The sequence below is a fragment of the Prenolepis imparis genome, unplaced genomic scaffold (assembly GCF_030444845.1).
Source record: "Prenolepis imparis isolate NDT839.2.m4 unplaced genomic scaffold, iyPreImpa1.0 SCAF_318, whole genome shotgun sequence".
In the NCBI taxonomy this organism is placed as follows: domain Eukaryota; kingdom Metazoa; phylum Arthropoda; class Insecta; order Hymenoptera; family Formicidae; genus Prenolepis; species Prenolepis imparis.
This window is the reverse complement of record NW_028141476.1, coordinates 13,938-36,493: the sequence shown is the minus strand read 5'-3', so window position 1 is coordinate 36,493 and position 22,556 is coordinate 13,938. Positions and strand designations below refer to the sequence as shown.

General features: G+C 36.7%; 1 protein-coding gene across 1 annotated transcript; it reads right to left on the bottom strand.

Annotated features, from left to right (window-relative positions):
• Positions 1–652: 652 nt before the first annotated feature.
• On the bottom strand, positions 653–8,735 carry LOC145948282 (uncharacterized; the record flags this gene model as incomplete). Its single annotated transcript, XM_083058005.1, has 10 exons — positions 8,684–8,735; positions 5,514–5,606; positions 5,381–5,440; positions 5,224–5,298; positions 4,934–5,125; positions 3,035–4,636; positions 2,634–2,880; positions 1,719–2,258; positions 1,392–1,515; positions 653–1,112 (listed from the first exon to the last, which is right to left on the bottom strand). Coding segments are annotated over exons 1-10 (3,445 nt in total), but the record flags the coding sequence as incomplete, so codon positions are not given.
• Between the last annotated feature and the right edge of the window lie 13,821 nt (positions 8,736–22,556).

Below are 22,556 nucleotides of genomic sequence, written 5' to 3'. Positions count from 1 at the left end.
GGGAAAGAGTGGAAAGAAAATATTGCATAATTTAAATTAAAAAAAAAACACATTTATTCATGGTGATTTTACAAAAGTCAATATAGTTATTATAAGTATATACATAAAGTTCAAAATGTGTTAAACATGTTTCTCGCGAAGAAAAATTTTACAAAATAAATGTGCGATTAATCGATCATTAACTTATTACACTTAAAATTGCGGGAGAAAGACGTTTCATAAATTTTAATTTTATTTACAATTATAACAAAGTTATTACTAATACTATATACAAATACTTAACTATTACAATATTTCCAATTGCTTACCTAATAAATGTAAAAAATATTTGTAATCTATTTGAAAAGAAAGACGGAAGACTGAAAAAATACGAGAGAAAAGAATATTATTCCGGTAAATAACCGTTTGGAACTGAATAACGGCTATTGATAAATCTACGTTTTACTAATACTGGTACGCATATTTTCGTCGCGTCCCGCGTTACAATTTCATGAAACGCAGAACGCAGTGCGCCGAATGGCGCTAAAACGCAGATTTATCGATGTCTCATCTTCGTCATCTTCTTTTTCTCGTGTTTTTTCTCGCACTAATAACAATTTTTTAATACTATTAAAATTAACACGTCGCGAGTTCTCGTAATTCAGAGTTATACCTTTAACTTTGCAAGTTTCATGTATACGTCCGTCTGGTGTTCGTACAATGTAGGCGTAAAATTTTGGACCGCCGGACATAAACTCCTCGATGTAGCTACCATGACCGTAGCTTTCGAGTTCGTCGGTCATATTGCCTAGAAAATTGCCTGTACTCGGTTCGTACTCATTCGGATTTCCTGTGCTTACGTAAATGCAAGAATCGGTATCGTAATATAATACACGACGATCTAAACGTTCCAGATATTCATACAATTTTAGTCGTGCCTGTGCAGTCGTGTATGCGGCTATCACGTTAGTTATCGGTGAGGGTACAACAGCCTCTCGTCGCTTTCGCCACGAAACATATATTACCTCGTCGTTTACAGATAATATATCGGATATCTCGTGTTCGGGACTTGTTAATAATATCATTAAACGCTGTTGCGTTTTAACGACTTCGGTATTTGGCAAATTGGAACGCTGGCCGAATTTTCCCCAAAATGAATTTAAGCAAAGCTTTGCGACCGAGCGTAAATCGGGATTCCGTGCGATGTTATGCTTATCGAGAACGATATCTTCGGTTTCCTCATACTCCCGTAGGTATCACTTTTTAGTGTCGTCGCCATCCCCACATTCGCTCGGCCACCCACTTGCTTCCTGTTTAAGCTGCAAAAATGAGTTTATATATTTAGCGAACAATCCGCCCTGACGTGTTTCGCGATTGTATCGACTAATTTTATATTGCCAAATTACATTTACTTTTGTCACGAGATAACCCTTTTCAAAGGCCTTGCGTAATTCGCAGGACACCCACGTACCCTCGAATTCGCGTTCGCTAGGACGCTTGTGCGTACATGCCGTCTGTGATAATGTTTCGCAGCAACTGCGACATAAAGCGAATAACAATTTTCCGTGCGCTCGATACGGGAGTAGCGGGTGAAATAAATCGCGTGGTGGAAGTACCGTACAACGTACGAGACCTTCGAGCGAGTCAAAATTATTCGGAGCTGATCCGATTAAAGCGGAGCATTCATCGCCGACATAAATATCCGGCCGATAGGAAAAGCTCCCGTCTTCAATACATACGGGTACAAAGAACATACGTCCACGTAACGTATTTTCTCAGCACCCGTGACTTTGTAAAGGGTCGCAATATTTCCCGTACGTCCACCGAAAAATGCGTCACGAGGATCGAGCGGTGCTGTTTCCACCATCGGATGACTCTCGAGAAATTCACGCATTTCGCGATTATCCCTCATTTTTCGATCGAAGGTACACTCCCACTTTTCCGTCACTAAGTATCCCCGTTGTCGAAGTCGCCACGTGATTGCGAGAGTTCGTTCGTATCGCGAGTCGATCGTGTCACCACGTTCCGTAGCCGACGAAAGAGACTTATCACGATTTATCGGGAAGCAAGTCGTACACCCGTGCCAAAAACAGTCGTGGAACTGTAGAACGTAGCGCTGTGTCGTCGCCTCCACCGACGTTTCATAATATCCGTCGACGAGCGTTCCATCAATCGTGCGATATTCTTGCCCGCGCCCAGCGTGGTTTATCGGATGGTCTAGCTCACGCTCCATCCATATTAACCATTGCAGAGCTTTACGTGAATGATTATTCGTTTTCCTATATCCACCGCGAGAAATAACTCCTATTTCATTTTCGCGCAAAAAGTTTTTACGAAAAACCGTCATACACGTCGAGGCAATAGTCGTGCATTCTTCAAATGGACATACATTACCGCGATCGATGAAAATTTTTCTAAATGCTATACACGCTTGTCAAAGAATATCAACGTCGGTACGGCAATAACGCACAATCTCGCGTTGAAAATCGAATATTACTTTCTTTTGCTTCATTTCGGTGTGCCATGCAAGAAAGCGTTCGCGTATTTCTGTCTTCATATTTTCAGGTGAATAATAATGCACGGCGGGTAATGGTCCGACATACGATTGATTTTCGACAGTGTTAAATAAATGTGGAAAAATTCCTTTATCTGACGTATTCTTCAGCCCGAAAGCCTTCGGTAGCTCGGATAATCGCATCGGCATATAATTAACACTGTCGATGAACTCCGTATGTCCTATCATTAATATCATAATTTTCGTGCCGTTCAAAATTATTTTCGGTTCCAGGTTATTCCGATTTTCAACTATATGCTGTAGAATAAATTGCGCGTCCAACGCTTTCGCATTATGTGCTATGCATATAATCTTCTTGAAACATTTCGTCCTTCGCGTTGCGAAATCTACGAATTGTTTCACCGGATTATGACGAAATACGAACTCTCTCACACCACACCAGCGACAGCGCACGGATATATCGTTGTTTTGCGCGCAAGTTTCGCAAATTTTTTGCGCGATGCAAAGTGTCGGAACGTGTTTTTTTTACGTACAACGTGCCTTCGATCGTCTCGTCCTGTCGCGTTTCAAAGTCGTAAAACACGAATGCGACGCGTTCTTTTCTACGTTCATATGCAGATTTGTTCGCTTCCACGTTATCAACTAAGTCTTCTTCTTCCTCCTCGTTAATTGTCATCGTCGCATCTATCGCAGGCAGCGATGTCGACGTCGATGGTCCGACAGTGTAATTAACGTCGACACGAAGAGGTTGCATATAGCATAAATGATTTTGAGGTTGCGACGAACGACATAATCTGTAGTAAGAAACGCCGCATTCATGCTTCTCATTCACTTTAATTATTTTCCCACATTTATCGCAAAAACGTATCATGCTGCAAATACTTGAGGGTGATCTACCGTTATATGATTTCTGACTACGATGACGTTCGAAACACGATGAACCATAAAACGACCGATTGCACACGTCGCATTTTACGATTTGCGTATCAGAATAATCGCATGACGGCACGGCAAAACAACGTGGACATTTATTCGAACATCGGTGACCGTTATTGTTTCGAAAACCTACATTGCACGCTGCGCAATAATTACGAGAACCAGCGGTGGCTTTTAAATTTAATATAGGATTGTAATGACGTGAATTCTCGTAATACATAATATTTAATCGCCGAGTGGATTCGCGTCCAAGAGAAGCGAGTATCGCTGTACCGTCGTACAACGGTTTCTCGCCGCGACCAAAAGTGCTAAAATTATATACAACGATCGCGATATTGTCAGCGGCGAAATATCGTTGGAAGCCCTCGATTTCGTGTATCCCGCATCCCTCTTCAGACATTATCACACCGGCATTTCTCGTTAATAGCGCAGCCCATTCGCGTTGTAACACCGAACTCGAGTGTCTTACTGTATTCCACTTATCGTGTAATTCTCCTGTTCGTATGTTACCGCGTTCGCAGTAAGTTTGCGCTACTATGAGGGAGCGAGGGAAACACAAATTATCGGAATTAGTTATTTCGACTATCAAGCGTTTCGCGACATCTTCACACGTTAATACGTTACGTCCGCGACCCGAAGGAACTGTGATATTAAAAATACGCACGTTAAATTGTTCAGCGATATCGAGACCTCCCGCGCTCTGCGCTACCGAACTTACAAGACCCCAAATATCCTCGTGAGTCAAGTCACGCACCGGCCGAAAGGATAAACCAGCGGGACCATGCGATAAATTCGGTGAATTGAACGTTAATCCTACATAATCACCCGGTTCGCACGAATTTATCGCAAACGCGTGAATTTCGCGAAAAGCGTTTTCCAAAAAACGATAAATATCCCCACCTTCGGGTAGCGGACGTATCGCGAAACTCGCTTCTCTTCCAATTACCCCGAATCTCCTAAATCGACGCGCATTTTCCCCTAGCAAATTTACATGCACAAAATTATTGTCGACCTGTTGGTGCTGTTGTTGCGGCTGTTGTTGCGAATGTTGACGGTGATGCTCCTCCTCTTCACTCCCTTCCGTCTCTGGTGAATTAATATTGTGATTATCCTCTTCATCCTCCTCCCTCGCGATTACTTCCTCATTATTTTGCGATAATAATCTCTCATTTTGTTCGTGACCTCCGACCCCTCCGCCACTTTGTACTATCAAAAAAGGAAATTGCAAAATTAAATATAAATTGTATAAAATACTATGATAATATTGCTTTTATTTTATGTTCGAATTTAATCTTTGCTCAACTGCTAGCGTCATAATATAGTGAAATAACTCACCTTTCGACGGTAATCGACATGTTTCGAGTAACGCACCCTTCTCCTTCTACGTTAATATTCCGGAGAATAATTAATCGACAAGCGACGAATTTCTAATAAAAAATTTTTAATTCGTTTAAGGTTGAATTCAAACATAAAAATTGGTAAAAGACAAAATAAGGGCATTACCTTCCGTCCGAGGATCGAATTCTCTTCTCTCGTCTTCTTCTTCTTCCTCTTGATTTTCTTCTTCCTCATTCTCTTCCCGATGATCTTCTTGCTCTTCCTCCGTTTCTTCTTCTTCTGCCTCTTCTTCTTCCCAAAGCTCTTCCTGTTCTTCCTCCTCTTCTTCCTCTTTTTCTTGCATTCTATTTAGGTGCTCTGCGATCAAACTTTAAAATCATAAAGAAGATAATATATTTTTCATATTTTACTCGCTCATGTAAAACGTTTAAATAAATTTTAAAGTATTAACTTACGGGGTGAAAATATTTCAGGCTCGGCTGAGCTCACGCTGTCAATGTCCGCATTATTGTCATCGTCATCTGTGTTATCTAAAAACGATATATTCATATATATTTCGTAAAAATTTTGTACATTTTTCTTTTACATTATTTTCTTAAAATTGAAGCTTACTTGACGATAACGAATTAACCGGAATTACCTCAACTGCATTTCCGTTTAATCGTGCTCTCCCTAAAAATTTAATGTTTTATTGAACATTTTATAAAGTTTAATATTTTATTTACACAACGTATGTAACACTTACGTGCAGGTGGTGCGTCGACGAGCTCTTCTTCATTCTGTCGTCTTTGTCGCAGTACGGGAGCTATACTTACTACATTCGCGGGAATATTCCGCTCTATAAATTATTAATTTGAAAATTTAAGATAATTAAGTTCTGAGAATTTTTGGAGTTTGATAGCATTTTTTAAAAACACATTTCATTACCTGATATACGATTTCTCCGATAATTAAGTAACAGAAAGTTCTGCTACATCTTCCTCCTCGTGGCCAAGCGCTTCGCGCATTTCTATTATTTCACCCGCGAAACGTAATCGATTATCATTGTTAAAATGTCCTAGTCTATATAAAATTGCTAGTAAGGTATTTGAACTAGCACATGCAAATCGTTCAAAACCCGTGTAATTGTTCTCCGACGCTTCATCCGATAAACTGGATAAATATTGCGCTGTGTTAAACGTTGGTAGCAAATTTGATGCTAAGTTGACGCACTTTGTTACCGTAACTTTAACTCCAGACATTTTTCAGTTTTATTAAGAGACAAGTTAACCAATTTAGCAAAAATCGCGAGTGAACGAGTCGCAACAGAGCAAGTTGTCGATCGCACGGTCAAACTCGTAAAACTTTTTTTTCTTACGCTACGTGAAATTCATATACATTTCCTTTCTATTAGTCCTTTCTATTTTGTTTGTGGAGATGAGAAGTTTCAATATATATTTAACATATAATATTGCTTTCGGTTCACGGCTATTTGTTTATTGATCAAAGAGGTAAAGCGATTTGTTTTTCACAAAATAAAATATATCTACATATTATGTTTCGTTCACAATTAATTTAAAAAATTTGATAAAAAGATTTATGATATGTAAATATATGTGAAATAAAATAATATGGCATGCTCACAGCCTTTACGCATTTGTTTGTCAGAAATGATCAACTCTCTTGCTACGCCAAAAATATAGGTACTTGAAACTTGAAAATAGTGAGTGTTGAAATTATGTAGGTTCACCAAAACAAAATCCATATTTTTTCGTATTACCCCTAATTTTACCTGATAACGATGATTTATTATATATTTTATTATTTCATTGATATCATTTATCGTCGCAAAGATATTGTGTAGATTTGAGAATCTATTTCCGTACATCTAGTCGAAAGTTTATTTTATTCTCAGGAAGGAGATTTTTGAAAACCTTTTTTTTTCGAATAAAACGCATAGTTCGATTCTGGGTGACACAATTCTAGAATCAAAAATATGATACAAAATGTTGGTAACATTCTTATTCATTTCTAAATAAATGACTTCTATTTTATTTCTTTAAATAGTTTTATTTACCATTTTTATATGTGTATCTAAATCTTTAGATTAATTTAAAATTCACGCCAAGTGACTTCATTAAAATTATTCTACATATATAAAAAAAGTCAAAACTAGGTAACTTGAGGTTTGCCTGGCCTTTATTAATTTCTTTTCATGAGATTGCAGAAAATGGGTCACATCTCTTGCTTGAGGTTTTTACACACCAAGTTCGCGATTTCTTAAATATTGTACAATCGAAGTCACCGGATTGTTCTTCGATTTTTCCTGAATCGCCATCTTCACTTGCAAAGTTTCACTTATATGTCCTATTTTTTTTTAATAGTTTATCGTATGCAAATAGGGCACAGACTGCACGGTAATATTTGGTACACTGAACCTCTGCACTCATAACATCTATTTCCCAAAAGATAAACGTATTTTTCAGTTTCGTGTTTAATTCAGTTTAAATTATGATGTAATTTCTTTGCACGCATTTCCAATCCGCACTCTCTCCCACCCGTAAACAGTTCCCTAGCTCTCATACGAAGCTTGTTGTGGTCCTTGCGGGGGATAACGTCATGCGGTGAAGGGGAACGTGATGCTAGGGACCGCGAGAGATGGCAAGAAGTAATGCTTCGGCAGTTCCTTGTCATCCCCGTAAGCGCCAGCGTAGGCACCCGCTGTGGTTTTAGTGCGGTAGGTCTTGGACCCCACCGCCGATCCATACGTGGGTCGGTGATGGGGGACAAGGAGTCTCACATAACCCTCGTCCCTACCCGGGGGCGAGTGGTACCATGAGGTTTCCACACCGCCAAAAAAAAAAAAAAAAAAAAAAAAAAAAGGGACCGCGAGAGAGGTAGTGTGAGAGAGAAGAAAGAGATAGCGCATGTGAAGGAGAGAGATGTCGCGGTGAGGTACACGAAAGAGAGAGATAGCGTGAGGCTAGGGACCGTGAGAGAGGTAGCGCGAGGAGAGAAAAAGATAGCGTGAGGTTAGGAAGCGCGAGAGAGATGGCATGGCGAAGAAAGAAAAAGATAGCGCGAGGCTAGGGACTTCTAGAGAGATAGCGCTTAGGAGAGAAAGAGAGTGCGCGAGGTGAACGTGAGAGACAGAGATAGCGAGAGGCGCACGCGAGAGATGATGCAGCGAAGAGAGCGCGAGATGTTCGCAAGAGAGAATTATTTTTTTTAAATAATGTTTTTTTTCCAATATTAATAATAATAATTCTTTTATAATAATATTCTTAATATAAATGGGGGAAAGAGAGGAATTATTCTAAAGTAAAATATGTATTTTTATATTAAAAATAATTTTTTTTTATTCATAAAATAGGTATATGTAATATTTATAATTTTATGTTATTAAAATTAAAAATTAAAAATATATGATTATTAATAATATGATATAAAATATAAAACAATAATACAATGAAATATAAAAAGAATATAATATTAAGAAGGCAATATATGAAATAAAACAAAATAAAAGATGAAATGTGAAATTGGTTGTGGTGGCCGGGCGTCAGCGCTGCGGGCGGCAGGGCGACACTTCTGCATATCAGAAAAAAAATGTTTATTAATAAATATTTTAATAATTTTTAAATTAAGAAAGAAATACCAATCCCAATATTCCACCATAACAGGTTCGGGAGGATATGGCTCCTCGCCGAACAATTTGCGTAGACAGCACACATCGTCCCATTCACCGTAAGGGACCTCTTCCTCCATGTCACCCCACAGCCGGTCAATGTAATAGCGGTCGTATTCCCGCCCTATTCGCACCCGCCTAATATGCACCTCACGCTCCGAATCATACCACAAGTCGTGAAACTTGGGCCGATCATCATGACGCTCAATGTTTTCAAAATTCATTTATTTTTGTATTGATTCACTTACTTTCAGTCACCACACTTAGCTCGGTGATAGTTCGAGACTTTGTGATGAACATCGTGGATACAGACCCGCTCTCCGCAAGCTTCAGCCCTATCCCCCTCAAAATTATCGCAAAGGAATGTCATAATAATAAAATCGAGCGCTATCTGTTTATAAAAATTCGAGCAGCCGAACGTTGGCGCCGATACGTCGCAATTCTTCCTTAAAAATATTAAGGAAGATGTTTCACTCTCGTTTACGACCGATTTTCCGCAAGGGACAAAGCTGCTGAATGTCAACGCTTTGCATTTGCACCTATATAAATAATGTTTCGACATGTTCGTCGCAACATCGGCCCTAAAATCTCCATTCCTTTTCCATAATATCCTAATGATAAAATGTCCATAAAATGAGAAACATAGTTTTATGGATTCTAGAACGCTCCGGTTATAAATTCGAGCAGCCGAACGTTGGCGCCGATACGTTGCAATTCTTCCTTAAAAATATTAATTTTCCACCACACATGTGTATTTCTCTCAGCCAACGTTTACGACGTTCAGAATGTTTAAATTTTATAATGCCTAAAACACGCCGTGCAGGAAGAAAGAATCAACTACGGCGTATAACAGCACGACTACATCGCACTGAATCAACACGTGGTCTCTCTAATTTCATTGGAATCGACTATCATAACGACGCGGAATACGATAGATTGTTCGGCGACTCCGTGCCTTTTAGCATTAATAATAATAATAATAATCACGCGGACGTTAAATTACGGGAGTGGCCTACGCAATTGCACGCGATCGAAATCAAGAATTCCAAGGTGCCATTGAACGACATCCCGGACAACGATCCACGCCGTACAAGGTATCTGCAGAAAGGTCTGGCATCCTGTACACTCTCTACAACGCGGGTACCCCGGATCATCGCCATCCAGTCATTGTCCATTCCTTGGAAATTAAATAAGGTAGGTGCTCAAGATATTTCTTTACAACACGAGCCTCCCTTCTGCCCGGGAACCCGCGAAATACAAGAATCTATTTCGGAAACTACGTCTACGCATTTTTGAATCACTTAACAATAATAACTAATAAATTCTCTTGCAATTTTAGAAATATTAGCTTACCACGTGGTTTCCGAGAATATTCTCTGCGCGTCTTAAATTTTCTCATCTCCCAAAAAGAGAAATCGTGCGAAACCTTTTTTTTTATCAAGGGTCAGTTTATGGCCCTCATAAAACTGCAGTAGGTATCCTACAGTCAACCCTTTGGAAAATTCTAAATCTTTCCAGAATATCTAGAAACTTCGTGAACGTGTTAGAACATTCAAATCGACCTCATGGCAATTATTTATTTTAACTAACATTAGTTTAAACAATTAACTCCTATGTGTCCAATAATACCGTCACACTTGGACATCCCCACCACTTTGCTCCTCCCCGAGGATGATTCCGAGGAAGAAACTATTGAAGAAACCCTAAATAACCTCCCGTATTGCCAACGAATAATCGGTTTTATTAATAGGGAAACAAGTGCCGCTCTCTGTACGGATTGCCGTATGCGTTTACCTATTGGCGTGCAATCTGAGTGGTTAACTTGCGCTAAGCATCTCCTCGTTATCGGCGACGTACCGACCGGAGTTGTTTGCTCAGTCTGCAATTTTTACCGACTGTCGAAAACACGTGACATCGACCACCCCCCAGATAACAAAATACTTCCACACTACTGATACGGTGAGCGTACGTCGTACTCTGTGTATCAGTACCGTACCTATCACGTACGTGCGTACCGTAGGCGTACGTTACCAGTACAACGTATTAGTACGCGGTACGGCTACCGTAACGCCACTGTGCTCTTGATGTAGGGTTATGATCATACGTTGTACTCTCATCGTACCAGTACAATACTAGAACGTAAATTTTCGTATCGGCTTCTCTCCCCCTTTTTTCCATATCTCGTCGCTTTTTTTTAAATTTTATAATATTACAGAAATTATTCTTTTAATTTTAATTAAATTATAAAAAATTGATTTATTATTATTATTTTAACACACATAATATATACATATATAATAATACATACGTTACATATATATAATAATATAATACACATAATATATAATATAATATAATACAATTTATAATATATAGTATAATTTATAATATAATATACATATTAATATATAATATTTATATAATTATAATTAATGATATATATATATATATATATATATATATATATATATATATTAATAATACACTATTTTAATAAAACTTAATTAGAAATTTCATATATCAATAAACACAAAGCAATAGTATTAACATAATGCAGCAATGTTTATAATTTTTCACACTCAACAATAATATATGTAATTGCAAAGTTACATAATAATGTCATATAATAATTACATTATTGAATGGGAAATTATATATAACATTGATATTATGTTATTGTTTGTAATAAATATATTAGTTAATATATATATATATATATATATGTATATATTATAATAATATATATAATAAATCAATAATATATGTAATAAATATATACATATTATAATATAAATATATGGACGCAGTTATGCAATATGGAACCAACCACCCAATTTTTTCAATTTCGAGATTTTTATTGCAAATTGTGCCTGATACATTCAGACACAATTTGCAATAAAAAGCTCAAAATCGAAAAAAATTGGTGATTGGTTCCATATTGCATAACTGCGTCCATATATACATATATATATTATATGTATATAATTATAAAAAAAATTATGAAAGGGAAAGGGCCCCATCCCCGCCCTTTCCTGTGAGGCACAACCAAATAATTTGCCCCTCCATACTTTATATTTACCTGAAACAGAAAAAAATGAATTAGAGCTGTGAGAACGGCCCCACCCCGCCGTTCTCTGTGAAGCACATCCAAATTTAATAATGCTACTGCTTCTCCAAAGTATAAAAAAACACAATTACAAACTTACCAAGAGTCTGATGGACTGCCAAAAAGCTGAAATTTGTCAGTTTCGCCGCATTCATCTGAAATAATTTGATTTATTATAAGAATTAGTAATTTTTTATTTGTTATTGTTATTAAGAATAAAATAACAAAAATTATTTTTTTTATATTATACAAGAGGTATCTCATTTTAAATAATGCATTGCTATTTTTCGAAAACCAAGGCTTCTATCAAAAATGTTTCATTCAAAAGTTGTATAAAAAAGTTTATATAAAAGTTGTTTTATATTTTTTTATTTACCGTTATCCTCCATCATATTTTCCGAGTCCTGCAATAGATTCACCTGTAGATCTTCGTTCATCTGCAGAATCTGGTCATCATTTGTGGTCATCAGGTCGTTCTGAATTCCATCGGCGTACTCAGCTATATTTATGTCCTCGACGTCGTTGTTTTCCGCTCCATCCATGTCTTGGGTAATTTCCATGTCGGATTCCTCCGTGTGTTGGCTCTCCTCTTCGTTGGCGTCATCTGCTTTTTCCTGGATATCTTCAAATCTTGCATCAGTGTCCTCTTCCGATGAGTCGTCTATTCGCTGGCGGCGATTTGGTGGGAATTCCTCATCATTTTCTTCATGATTCGTTTGTCTTCGTTTTTTCTTATTATAACGCCATTTTCTGGTCTTAAGGCTTTTCAAAGCCTTTTCCATGGCTTCATAAAACTCAGAATTATTGGGATTGGGAAAATGCTTGTTGGCGTTTATGGCATCTGGAAAAATTCATAAGAAACATCTTTAGTTATCGTTATGTATTCAATGTAGAATATAAAGTTAAGGTATTTTTTACGAACCTTGACATGCTTGAGCGAAGCGACTGTCTCGCAATTTGCATCCCCCTGGTCCGGTTCTTCCATTTAATGTAAGGTGTGGCGATACTTCTTCATCTTCAGGAAATACGCTGCGAAAATATTCTGCAGCGCAATCAACAAGATTTGTTCGTCCAAGGTAAACGAAGTATCCCACCTGTAACAAAATTTTTGTAGTAAACTGATTATAAATAGGTGGATCAGTAACTCTGTTCACTTGAAATATCTCCGTTATTTTTAAAGATATGAAAATATTGTAATTAAGAAAATTGTAAGGTATCGAGAAAGCCATATGCTAATAATCTTTTTTTTGAGTGGAGGCGCTTCAATGATTTCAAAGTTATCATAACTTTTTTTAAACAGAATCACCACATAATTTTTGTATATAAATCAATTCCACATAATATAATACAGCGCAAAAAATTGTTAGAATAATCTAATAATGGTTTATGAGATATTCATTTTGACAAATTTTGATGATCTTGAAAGAGAAGCCTTCATTTGCGCACAGTACAATTGCACACGTTGCAATTGCACACCGTGCTATTAGACACATAAAGTTGCGCACAGTTCTTTTGCCCACAGTTCTTTTGCGCACCGTTCGTTTGCACACTGTGCAATTGGACACGAAAATGCGCGACACATGCTCTATTCACACACACACACACACACACACACACACACACACACACACACACACACACACACACACGCACGGGGGGTGCAAGGGGGGCCTTCGGCCCCCCCTCCTGTACCCACCCCGGTAGGGGTTCCTACCAGCACGGTGCGCAAAAGAACAGTGGGTAAAAGAATTGTGCGCAAAAGAACTGTGGGCAAAAGAATTGTGCGCAACTTTATGTGTCTAATAGCACGGCGTGCAATTGCAATGTGTGCAATTGTACTGTGCGCAAGTGAGCCTCTCCCTCTTGAAATCATTGCGAAGCACCTCCACGCACTAAAAATTATTATTAACACATTATGGCTATCTCAATACTTTACATTCTTAATATTACAATATTTTATCTTTAAAAATAGCGGAGATATTCTAGGTGAACAGAAATATTAATTCTTCCTAGCATATTTAGAAAAAATTCTTACCAAATCATTATAAATTTCTTGGTTAACTTCTTCAAAGGCCAAGAAATCATCTACAGTTCTAAAGGAAATTCCCTGTGGCTTGACTGTTTTTTTTACTGTAGATTCTCGTATTATTCTTGAGATCGCTCTCGTATTTTCACTGTGAAAAAAAATGAAATTATGGAATTAAAAAATTTATACCAAGAATTGCTTGTTATTCCTTAGTAAAATTGTAATACTTACTCAGTTTTATTTTCAATGGAGATTTGTCGCTCTTCCATACGATGTAGTTGCGCCATGATGATTCTGAAATAAAATTGATGCCTTTATTCAAGTGCACATAGACGATTATCTTTGTGAAACTTACTTTAGAGACTTTATTATATCACGGGATGTTTCCTTGTTTTTCCACTCTTCTTCATGTCCGGCTGGTAGGCGTTGTCCTAATGATGGTGATGGTCCTGGTAATGTTTGTGTTTTATATTGTGATGGTGGTTTTGATGATGGATGAATGTTTTGTGTGAATGATTTTCTGGTTGGTGAAGGAGAGTGTGATGATGTTTGTTTGCGTTGTGATGGTAGTTTTGATGGTGGATTAATGTTTTGTGTAAATAATTTTGTGGTTAGTGAAGGAGAGTGTGATGATGTTTGTTTGCATTGTGATGGTAGTTTTGATGGTGGATTAATGTTTTGTGTAAATGATTTCGTGGCTGGTGAAGGAGAGTGTGATGATGTTTGTTTGCGTTGTGATGGTGTTGATGAAGGGGGTGTATATTCATATGATTGTGAGAATGATGATGGAGCATGCAGAGATGATGATGCTGAATGTTGTTGTGTTGTCTGTCTTTGTGTAGTCATGTTTATGTTTTTTTGTTGTAATTTCGAATAGGATGTTCGATATTTTGCAATGTCCGCATTCAGCAATTGCAACGTTTTGCAAGTCTTGTCCGGTTCTTTTTCTCTTCCTCGTCCTCGTTGACTCATCTGAACAAAAATTTGAACCTATCGAATGAACCTACCTAATGAAGATCAGAAGATTTTAATCTCTGGTATGTAAGATGATTGCAACTACCCAAACGTCAACTATAGGATCTGTATGCCCTTCAGTGTGCCAGTAAGGCATGCGAAAACATTTACCCTGCACGTCATCAAGATCTATTATATTGATTTTATTAGATAATAGAGAACAACGGAAGACACCTACTGATGACGATGGCAAACCAACATCGAAAAAATCTTCGACTCTGCGAAACTCTTTAACCATCAACTGATAATGTTCATGCGAGAGAATGATGCTCTGAACAAGACAAATCTTTGAATTATTTAATATTATCGTATTATCTTGATTTTTTACCGATATGCGAAATTTTCCTGTGTCTAAAATCTGAAACTGACGACTATCTGACGGGGCATCAAAAACTATTGGACTAATCCAGGGTCTACTAAAACGCATCACTTTCTCAGTCACATTTACAATGTTTTGTGTAACTTGCAACTTTTCAAGCCGCCTATTTACGATTTGCTGTAAATGTTGATTAGGCTTGCGGCAAACTTTGCGGAAATACATCATATTGTTTTCATAAGGAAACATGGACAATTCATTTAATGAGCCAAAGCGTCTCACGTCATCTACAAGATGTAAAAGACAATGAGTAATATAAGAAAGAAATTCTGGACCATATATATCTTCTGCTCTATTTACGAAAATGTTTAATGCTGTATATGCAAAATCAAGACGATCTTCTGATAAGGAAGAACTGATCAGAATTCGAATGGCGAAATGTAATAGAAGAAAATGTTTGTATGCAGCAGAATTTACGAGTCCATAATAAACAACTGGGGCAGTATATAGAAGAAGTTGGCGATTTTCCGTAGCCTTAAACCCTCCATATTTTTTCATTAATTGGGGTTTTCGCGAAAACTCCTTAGGGCAATAATTCTTAATTTGCTGTAGACGTGTTGTTATAATTTCAAATGATCTCGCTGAAAGTTTTAAATTTCGATTATATTTTCCATCAACAAAAGCACTATTTATTTTTGGGACGACACCAAGACAAACCGTGTGCATATAGTCGAAGACCGTTTGAGTTACCAACCCCATCCCCAAAGTAAGTAGAGCAGAGTCAGAATCAGTATGATGTTCTCCATCAATGTGTTGTCTGTATTCTTCGTCTGTACGAAGCCTATGCCGAATACCACGATAAGCTACTACTCCACGACGAAGCCAATTTCCTCGAATCCAACATTTCGAACACGGAAATAGGCTGCCATGGCCTTTATGACCTAATACAAAAGCCCGCGCAGGAGAATCAGCTATGAAACACCTCAACTCGATCGGTTTTAATTGATTATGAAAAACAATTCCTCCATGATTTAATACATCCCGAACTTCACCCACAAAATATTGAAATAACTCCTGTGCATTAGTTGGTTTTGATGAACCTCGCCAGACGCCTACGATTTCGGGTTTACTTCGAGAAATATTAGCAATCCTAATTTGTATCGGCCATATTTGAATTTTGTTCTGACCATCTAAGGTTGCACCATCTGTGCTAAAGTCTATCATTAAAGTGTCAAGTGGAATCAGTTCTGGAGAGGTTTGTTGAAGAATAGAAAGAATTCCAGTCTCAAATCCTAAATGGAGATATTCACCTCCTGCAATGTTAAGTGTGGGATGTGTAGTCCGTGGGGTCTTTAAAAGCGTTCTACTATCCTTTGGCAATGTGGATAAACAAGGATGTGTTCGAACAACCTCTAAAACAGCATTTACTTGAATATGAGACATATCACTGCGTACGAAGACTTCAGCAAGGCGTTCTTGAAAATTATCAATAGTATTTTGAGGCTCAATATCCACATCATTATCTGAAATGGATTCAGTAACGTCTGAAGAACTTAATACTTCATCGACCTCATTGAAAGCAAATTGCGCATCATCAGCATTAGATGCATCAGAAGATACGAAAATTTCATTTTCCTCAGTTTGATTGCATTCCGCAAGAATTTGACCTTCCTCGATAAAGTCTATATCGGCACTAGCACTATTAGCAATATCTAAATTTTGCTGTAAACATTCGTATTCATTACGTGCAGCTCTTTCTAATTTTTCCAAACGACGACGATGGACTGCAGATAGTGTATGATAAGGCTTGCGACTGCGCCTGTTCGCCAAACGCCACATATTGATGAAATAGAATATAAATAAAAAAAATTAACAAAACGAAAAAAATAACGATTCGAGGAAGAAGAAATGAAGTCTGAAGTGGAAAAGCCTGAACGAAAAAACGAAAAACAAGTTTTTCTAGTCAACTTTCTAATGGAAACTCAATAATATGTAATCGAAATCCTGAAAGAAATAAGAATTAAATTATGTATTAACACAATATCCGCTCTCGCAAGTGATTAAAGAAAATAATTATTAAAATTCTTTCGGAAAATAAATATATATTCAATAATTTATATTCAATAAATAAGAATAAGATAAATAAAATACCTGCAACAAATTATACAAACCTTGTCCTGTAAAATCACCTCCGTCACCTGTATATAATTACTTCAGTAATCTGATCTGTGGAATAAAAATAAAATAACGTAAAGTATAAAATGATTGAAAATATATATGCGTATACAATTAAAAATCAAGATTTTCATCATATAAAAGTTTTATGATTTCTAAAAGAACAACTGTGATAAGCACAGTTGTGAGATTTCAATATTATTATTTTTGTTTTAAATAAAACCACCCTAATTTTTATTATATAAATCAATTTCTCGCAATATTTAGCATAAAAAGTTATAAGGATAGAATGGCCAAAAAGTGGATAGTTTATGAGATATTTTTTTATTTTAATTTGACATAATTTCATATAAAGTATAAAGTATCTCGTTAAATATTTATTTTTTGATGATCTTTTACCTCAATATTTTTATGCACAAAATAATGAGAAGAATTAATTCGTGTAAAGAAAACACATATATATGCATATACATATATATCACAATTTCTGTATCATATTTTATCAGTGTTCTAAAAATTAAATATAATCAAAAATAAAAAAAGAAATAGAAAAATACGTCCGTACGGGTTCACGTTATCAATTATAGCGCAGAGAAAAACAAAATGACCGCGCTAGGAGACGGACGCGCGGCGCGTCATTTACGCAGGCGCGAGCGCCTGTAATTGGCGCATAAAACTCTTAAGGCTCAGCTCTTAAGACTCGCGCTAACAATAAAGGCTCATTCAGACAGGACGCGTCAAACGTCAAGCAGCGAGCTGCAACCATTCAACAACCAATAAGCGAGGTAATATTAGCAATGGCGTAAACAATATTGCCTCGCTTATTGGTTGCTGCTCGCTGCTTGACGCTTGACGCGTCCTGTCTGAATGAGCCTTTATTGTTAGCGCGAGTCTTCTGGCTATCACGCTACCTTTAAATGGAAATAAATTTATGATACGCACATAAATTTATGATTAACATACGCACATAAATAAATTTATATGTATATACCAGTGCTGAGATTTATTTGCAACTTTTGGCCAGATTTTTTAACGTACGCCTACTGATCCCCTCTTATTCCTCGCGCTTTAGCAACGCGTCGCCGGACGCTCGTAACCAAGAAGCGCGATATGTTGTTTCAAGAATGAGCATATCAAAAATGTAAGTGCAATATTTTAATAGCAAAAATTCTCATTAAAAATTTTTTAATCAATATTTTATTTTGTATTAATAGTAGAATAATAATTATTTTTATTATTAATACAAAATAAAATATTGAATAAAAAACGAATGAGAATTTTTGCTATTATTATATATTGCGCTATTACATTTTTAAGATGCTATTTCATGCTGACGCTCGACGCTCATTTTTAGCGTCAAAAGACGTCACGTGACCAAAAATAAAGATACCAATTCGTCAATTTTGGTCACGTGACGTCTTTTGCCGCTAAAAATGAGCGTCGAGCGTCAGCATGAAAAGGCACCTTTAATATGCACGTTACTGAGACTACGTATCGCGCTTCTTGGTTACGAGCGTCCGGCGACGCGTTGCTAAGGCGCGAGGAGTAAGAGGGGATCAGTAGGCGTACGTTAAAAAATGTGGCCGAAAGTTGCAAATAAATCCTAGCACTGGATATACATACACGAGATATCAATGAGATCAATTCGGATGCGGTTGGCATGTTGCTATCTCACTTCAGCGAGCACCCGCACGCAGCGGTGCTTCACGCGCGATACGAGAAATCGCCCGAACATCCAGGCCCTAATTATTACATTCAAAAAAATTAAAGTAAATCTACCTCTAAAATACATATATGTATTATGTACGTACGTACATACATATATACATAATAGGCTGATGGCAGAGAACTAGACGTATAAACGGTTACGTTTGTCAGTCATAGACGTAAAAAGTAAGGCAGAGAAAAATGTTTACGTAATACGTGTGTGCGGAAAATGCATCGTGCACTGCACTTGTACATAATACATACATATATATTAGAGATTTGTACGTTTCAAATCATAAATGAATAAGAAATTGAGAATAAAAAGTCGATATTGAATCCATATCATTATAAGATCAAAAAATATACTATAATTATTACATGAAAAATTACTTACCTCAGATATACTAGAAGAATGAAAATACTCCTGAAAGCTCCTGATAAAAGCTCCTCGTAATAACGGGAAAAGTTATGGAAATAAGAAAAGTACGTCCGTATGCCTCCACGTTATCACAGAGAAGAACAATATCGCGCAGAGAAAAACAAAATAACCGCGCTAATAGGCGGCTGCGCGGCGCATTATATTACACAGGTGCGAGTGCCTGTGATTGGCGCGTGAGGCTTCAGCGCGAGCGCCTGTGATTGACGCGTGAGGCTCAGCGCAAGCGTCTGTGATTGGCGTGTGAAGCTGTCAGCGCATGCTCTCAGGCTGTCGCGCTAATTTCAAATTGCAATAAATCAGATTTATAATTCTAAACAAATCTAAACTCCCATTATTTAGAAATAAATATTATATCATTGTTAAATTAATTTAATTAAAATTAGAAGCATAATGTTAATAAAAAGGTATATAATTATATTATTTAATTATAAATTATAAATTATTATGTATTTTATATTAATTTGATTCATTTTAATGTATATTTTATATTAAATTTTGTTCATTTTAGGTTATTTCAATACATGTTCAGTACGCCGTACTGGTATGATACAGATTTTGTGTAATATATACTGAATAGTACGCAGTACAGGTACGATAATGGTACGCTGTATCATATTATCATGTATCCTTTTTGTATTGATACCGTACAGTTACGCCGTACGCCACCATATTGTGAGAGTACAGTAACAATACAGTAGCAGTATCTCGTATGGGAATGGCACGCTTGGCTACCTGGGCCTTGTTATCATTGCCAACGAGCTTACCTTCTGTACCGCCGTGATGAAGAACCCTACCGTATCGACTCGGATGGTAATACAGTAATCACTATTTTCCACTCCGTCAACGATTCACTCGAACGATTCCGCGGATACATGGACTGATTCGTCGGTAATCGAACCTATACGAAACGCTCCCTTTCTCCCAAAACGCAACCGTGACCATAAAGGAAATACCTGTCGTCGTGGGTATCCCCGGAGTAATTCCGAAATACGACGTAGTCCGCCCCGCAGTTCGAGTTCGTAGGTCGCGATTTAAATTTCGTAAAATTTACGCCGCAACTGCACTCCCGGACGTAACACAAAACAGCTTTTACAGAATTAAAATTTCTCATAAAATGACATTATTAGCTATAACATCAATTTTAAAAATTCTGTATAATTACACCTGTATAGATACGAACAAAATGGAAAGCAATACAAACGTCTGCAGGCAATTACAAAACAGCACCCGTATGCAGAATTGAAATATCCCAAAAATGACATTATTAGTGGCACTGTCCGCACTTAGCACCCTTCGCAAAACCTTGCAAAAAAGCGGTACAAAAATGACATTATTAGCTCTAATATCAATTTTGAACATTCGGTATATTTACACCTGTAAGGGTATAAAGAAAACAGAAAGCAATACAAACGTCAGCAGACGGTAACAAAACAGCGTTTACAGAATTAAAATTTCTTCATTATTAGCTGTAACATCAATTAACAAAATTCGATATATTTACACCTGTATAGATACGAACAAAATGGAAAGCGGTACAAACGTCTGCAGGCAATTACAAAATAGCACCCGTATGCAGAATTGAAATATCTCAAAAATGACTGTATAGATACGAACAAAATGGAAAGCGGTACAAGCGTCTGCAGTCAATTACAAAACAACACCCGTATACAAAATTGAAACATCCCAAAAATGACATTATTAGCTCTAATATCAATTTTGAACATTCGATATATTTGTACCTGTAAAGGTACCTTTACAGGTACAAACGAAACAGAAAGCAATACAAACGTCTGCAGACGGTAACAAAACAGCGTTTACAGAATTAAAATTTCTCATAAAATGACATTATTAGCTATAACATCAATTTTAAAAATTCTGTATAATTACACCTGTATAGATACGAACAAAATGGAAAGCGGTACAAACGTCTGCAGGCAATTACAAAATAGCACCCGCATACAAAATTGAAATATCCCAAAAATGACATATTAGCTCTAATATCAATTTTGAACATTCGGTATATTTACACCTGTAAGGGTATAAACAAAACAGAAAACAATACAAACGTCTGCAGACGGTAACAAAACAGCGTTTACAGAATTAAAATTTCTTCATTATTAGCTGTAACATCAATTAACAAAATTCGATATATTTACACCTGTATAGATACGAACAAAATGGAAAGCGGTACAAACGTCTGCAGGCAATTACAAAATAGCACCCGTATGCAGAATTGAAATATCTCAAAAATGACTGTATAGATACGAACAAAATGGAAAGCGGTACAAGCGTCTGCAGTCAATTACAAAACAACACCCGTATACAAAATTGAAACATCCCAAAAATAACATTATTAGCTCTAATATCAATTTTGAACATTCGATATATTTGTACCTGTAAAGGTACCTTTACAGGTACAAACGAAACAGAAAGCAATACAAACGTCTGCAGACGGTAACAAAACAGCGTTTACAGAATTAAAATTTCCCATAAAATGACATTATTAGCTATAACATCAATTTTAAAAATTCTGTATAATTACACCTGTATAGATACGAACAAAATGGAAAGCGGTACAAACGTCTGCAGGCAATTACAAAATAGCACCCGTATACAAAATTGAAATATCCCAAAAATGACATATTAGCTCTAATATCAATTTTGAACATTCGGTATATTTACACCTGTAAGGGTATAAACAAAACGGAAAGCAATACAAACGTCTGCAGACGGTAACAAAACAGCGTTTACAGAATTAAAATTTCTCATAAAATGACATAATTAGCTGTAACATCAATTTTTAAAATTCTGTATAATTACATCTGTATAGATACGAACAAAATGGAAAGCGGTACAAACGTCTGCAGGCAATTACAAAATAGCACCCGTATGCAGAATAGAAATATCTCAAAAATGACATTATCAGTGGCACTGTCCGCTCTTAGCACTCTTCGCAAAATCTAGCGAAGGGTGAGCCCCCGCACGTCAGGGTGGCGGACAACGAGGGGGGGCTTCTGCGACCTAGATTTGATATATTTTTATTTGTAGGGATACAAACATAACAAAAAGCGGTACAAACGTCTGCAGACGATTACAAAACAACATTCGTTACAGAATAAAAATATCTTAAAAATGACACTATTAGCTGTAACATCAATTTTTAAAACTCGGTGTATTTATACCTGTAGGGGTACAAACAAAACGGAAAGCAATACAAACGTCTGCAGACGGTAACAAAACAGCGTTTACAGAATTAAAATTTCTCAAAAAATGACATTATTAGCTGTAACATCAACTTAAAAAATTCTGTATAATTACACCTGTATAGTTACGAACAA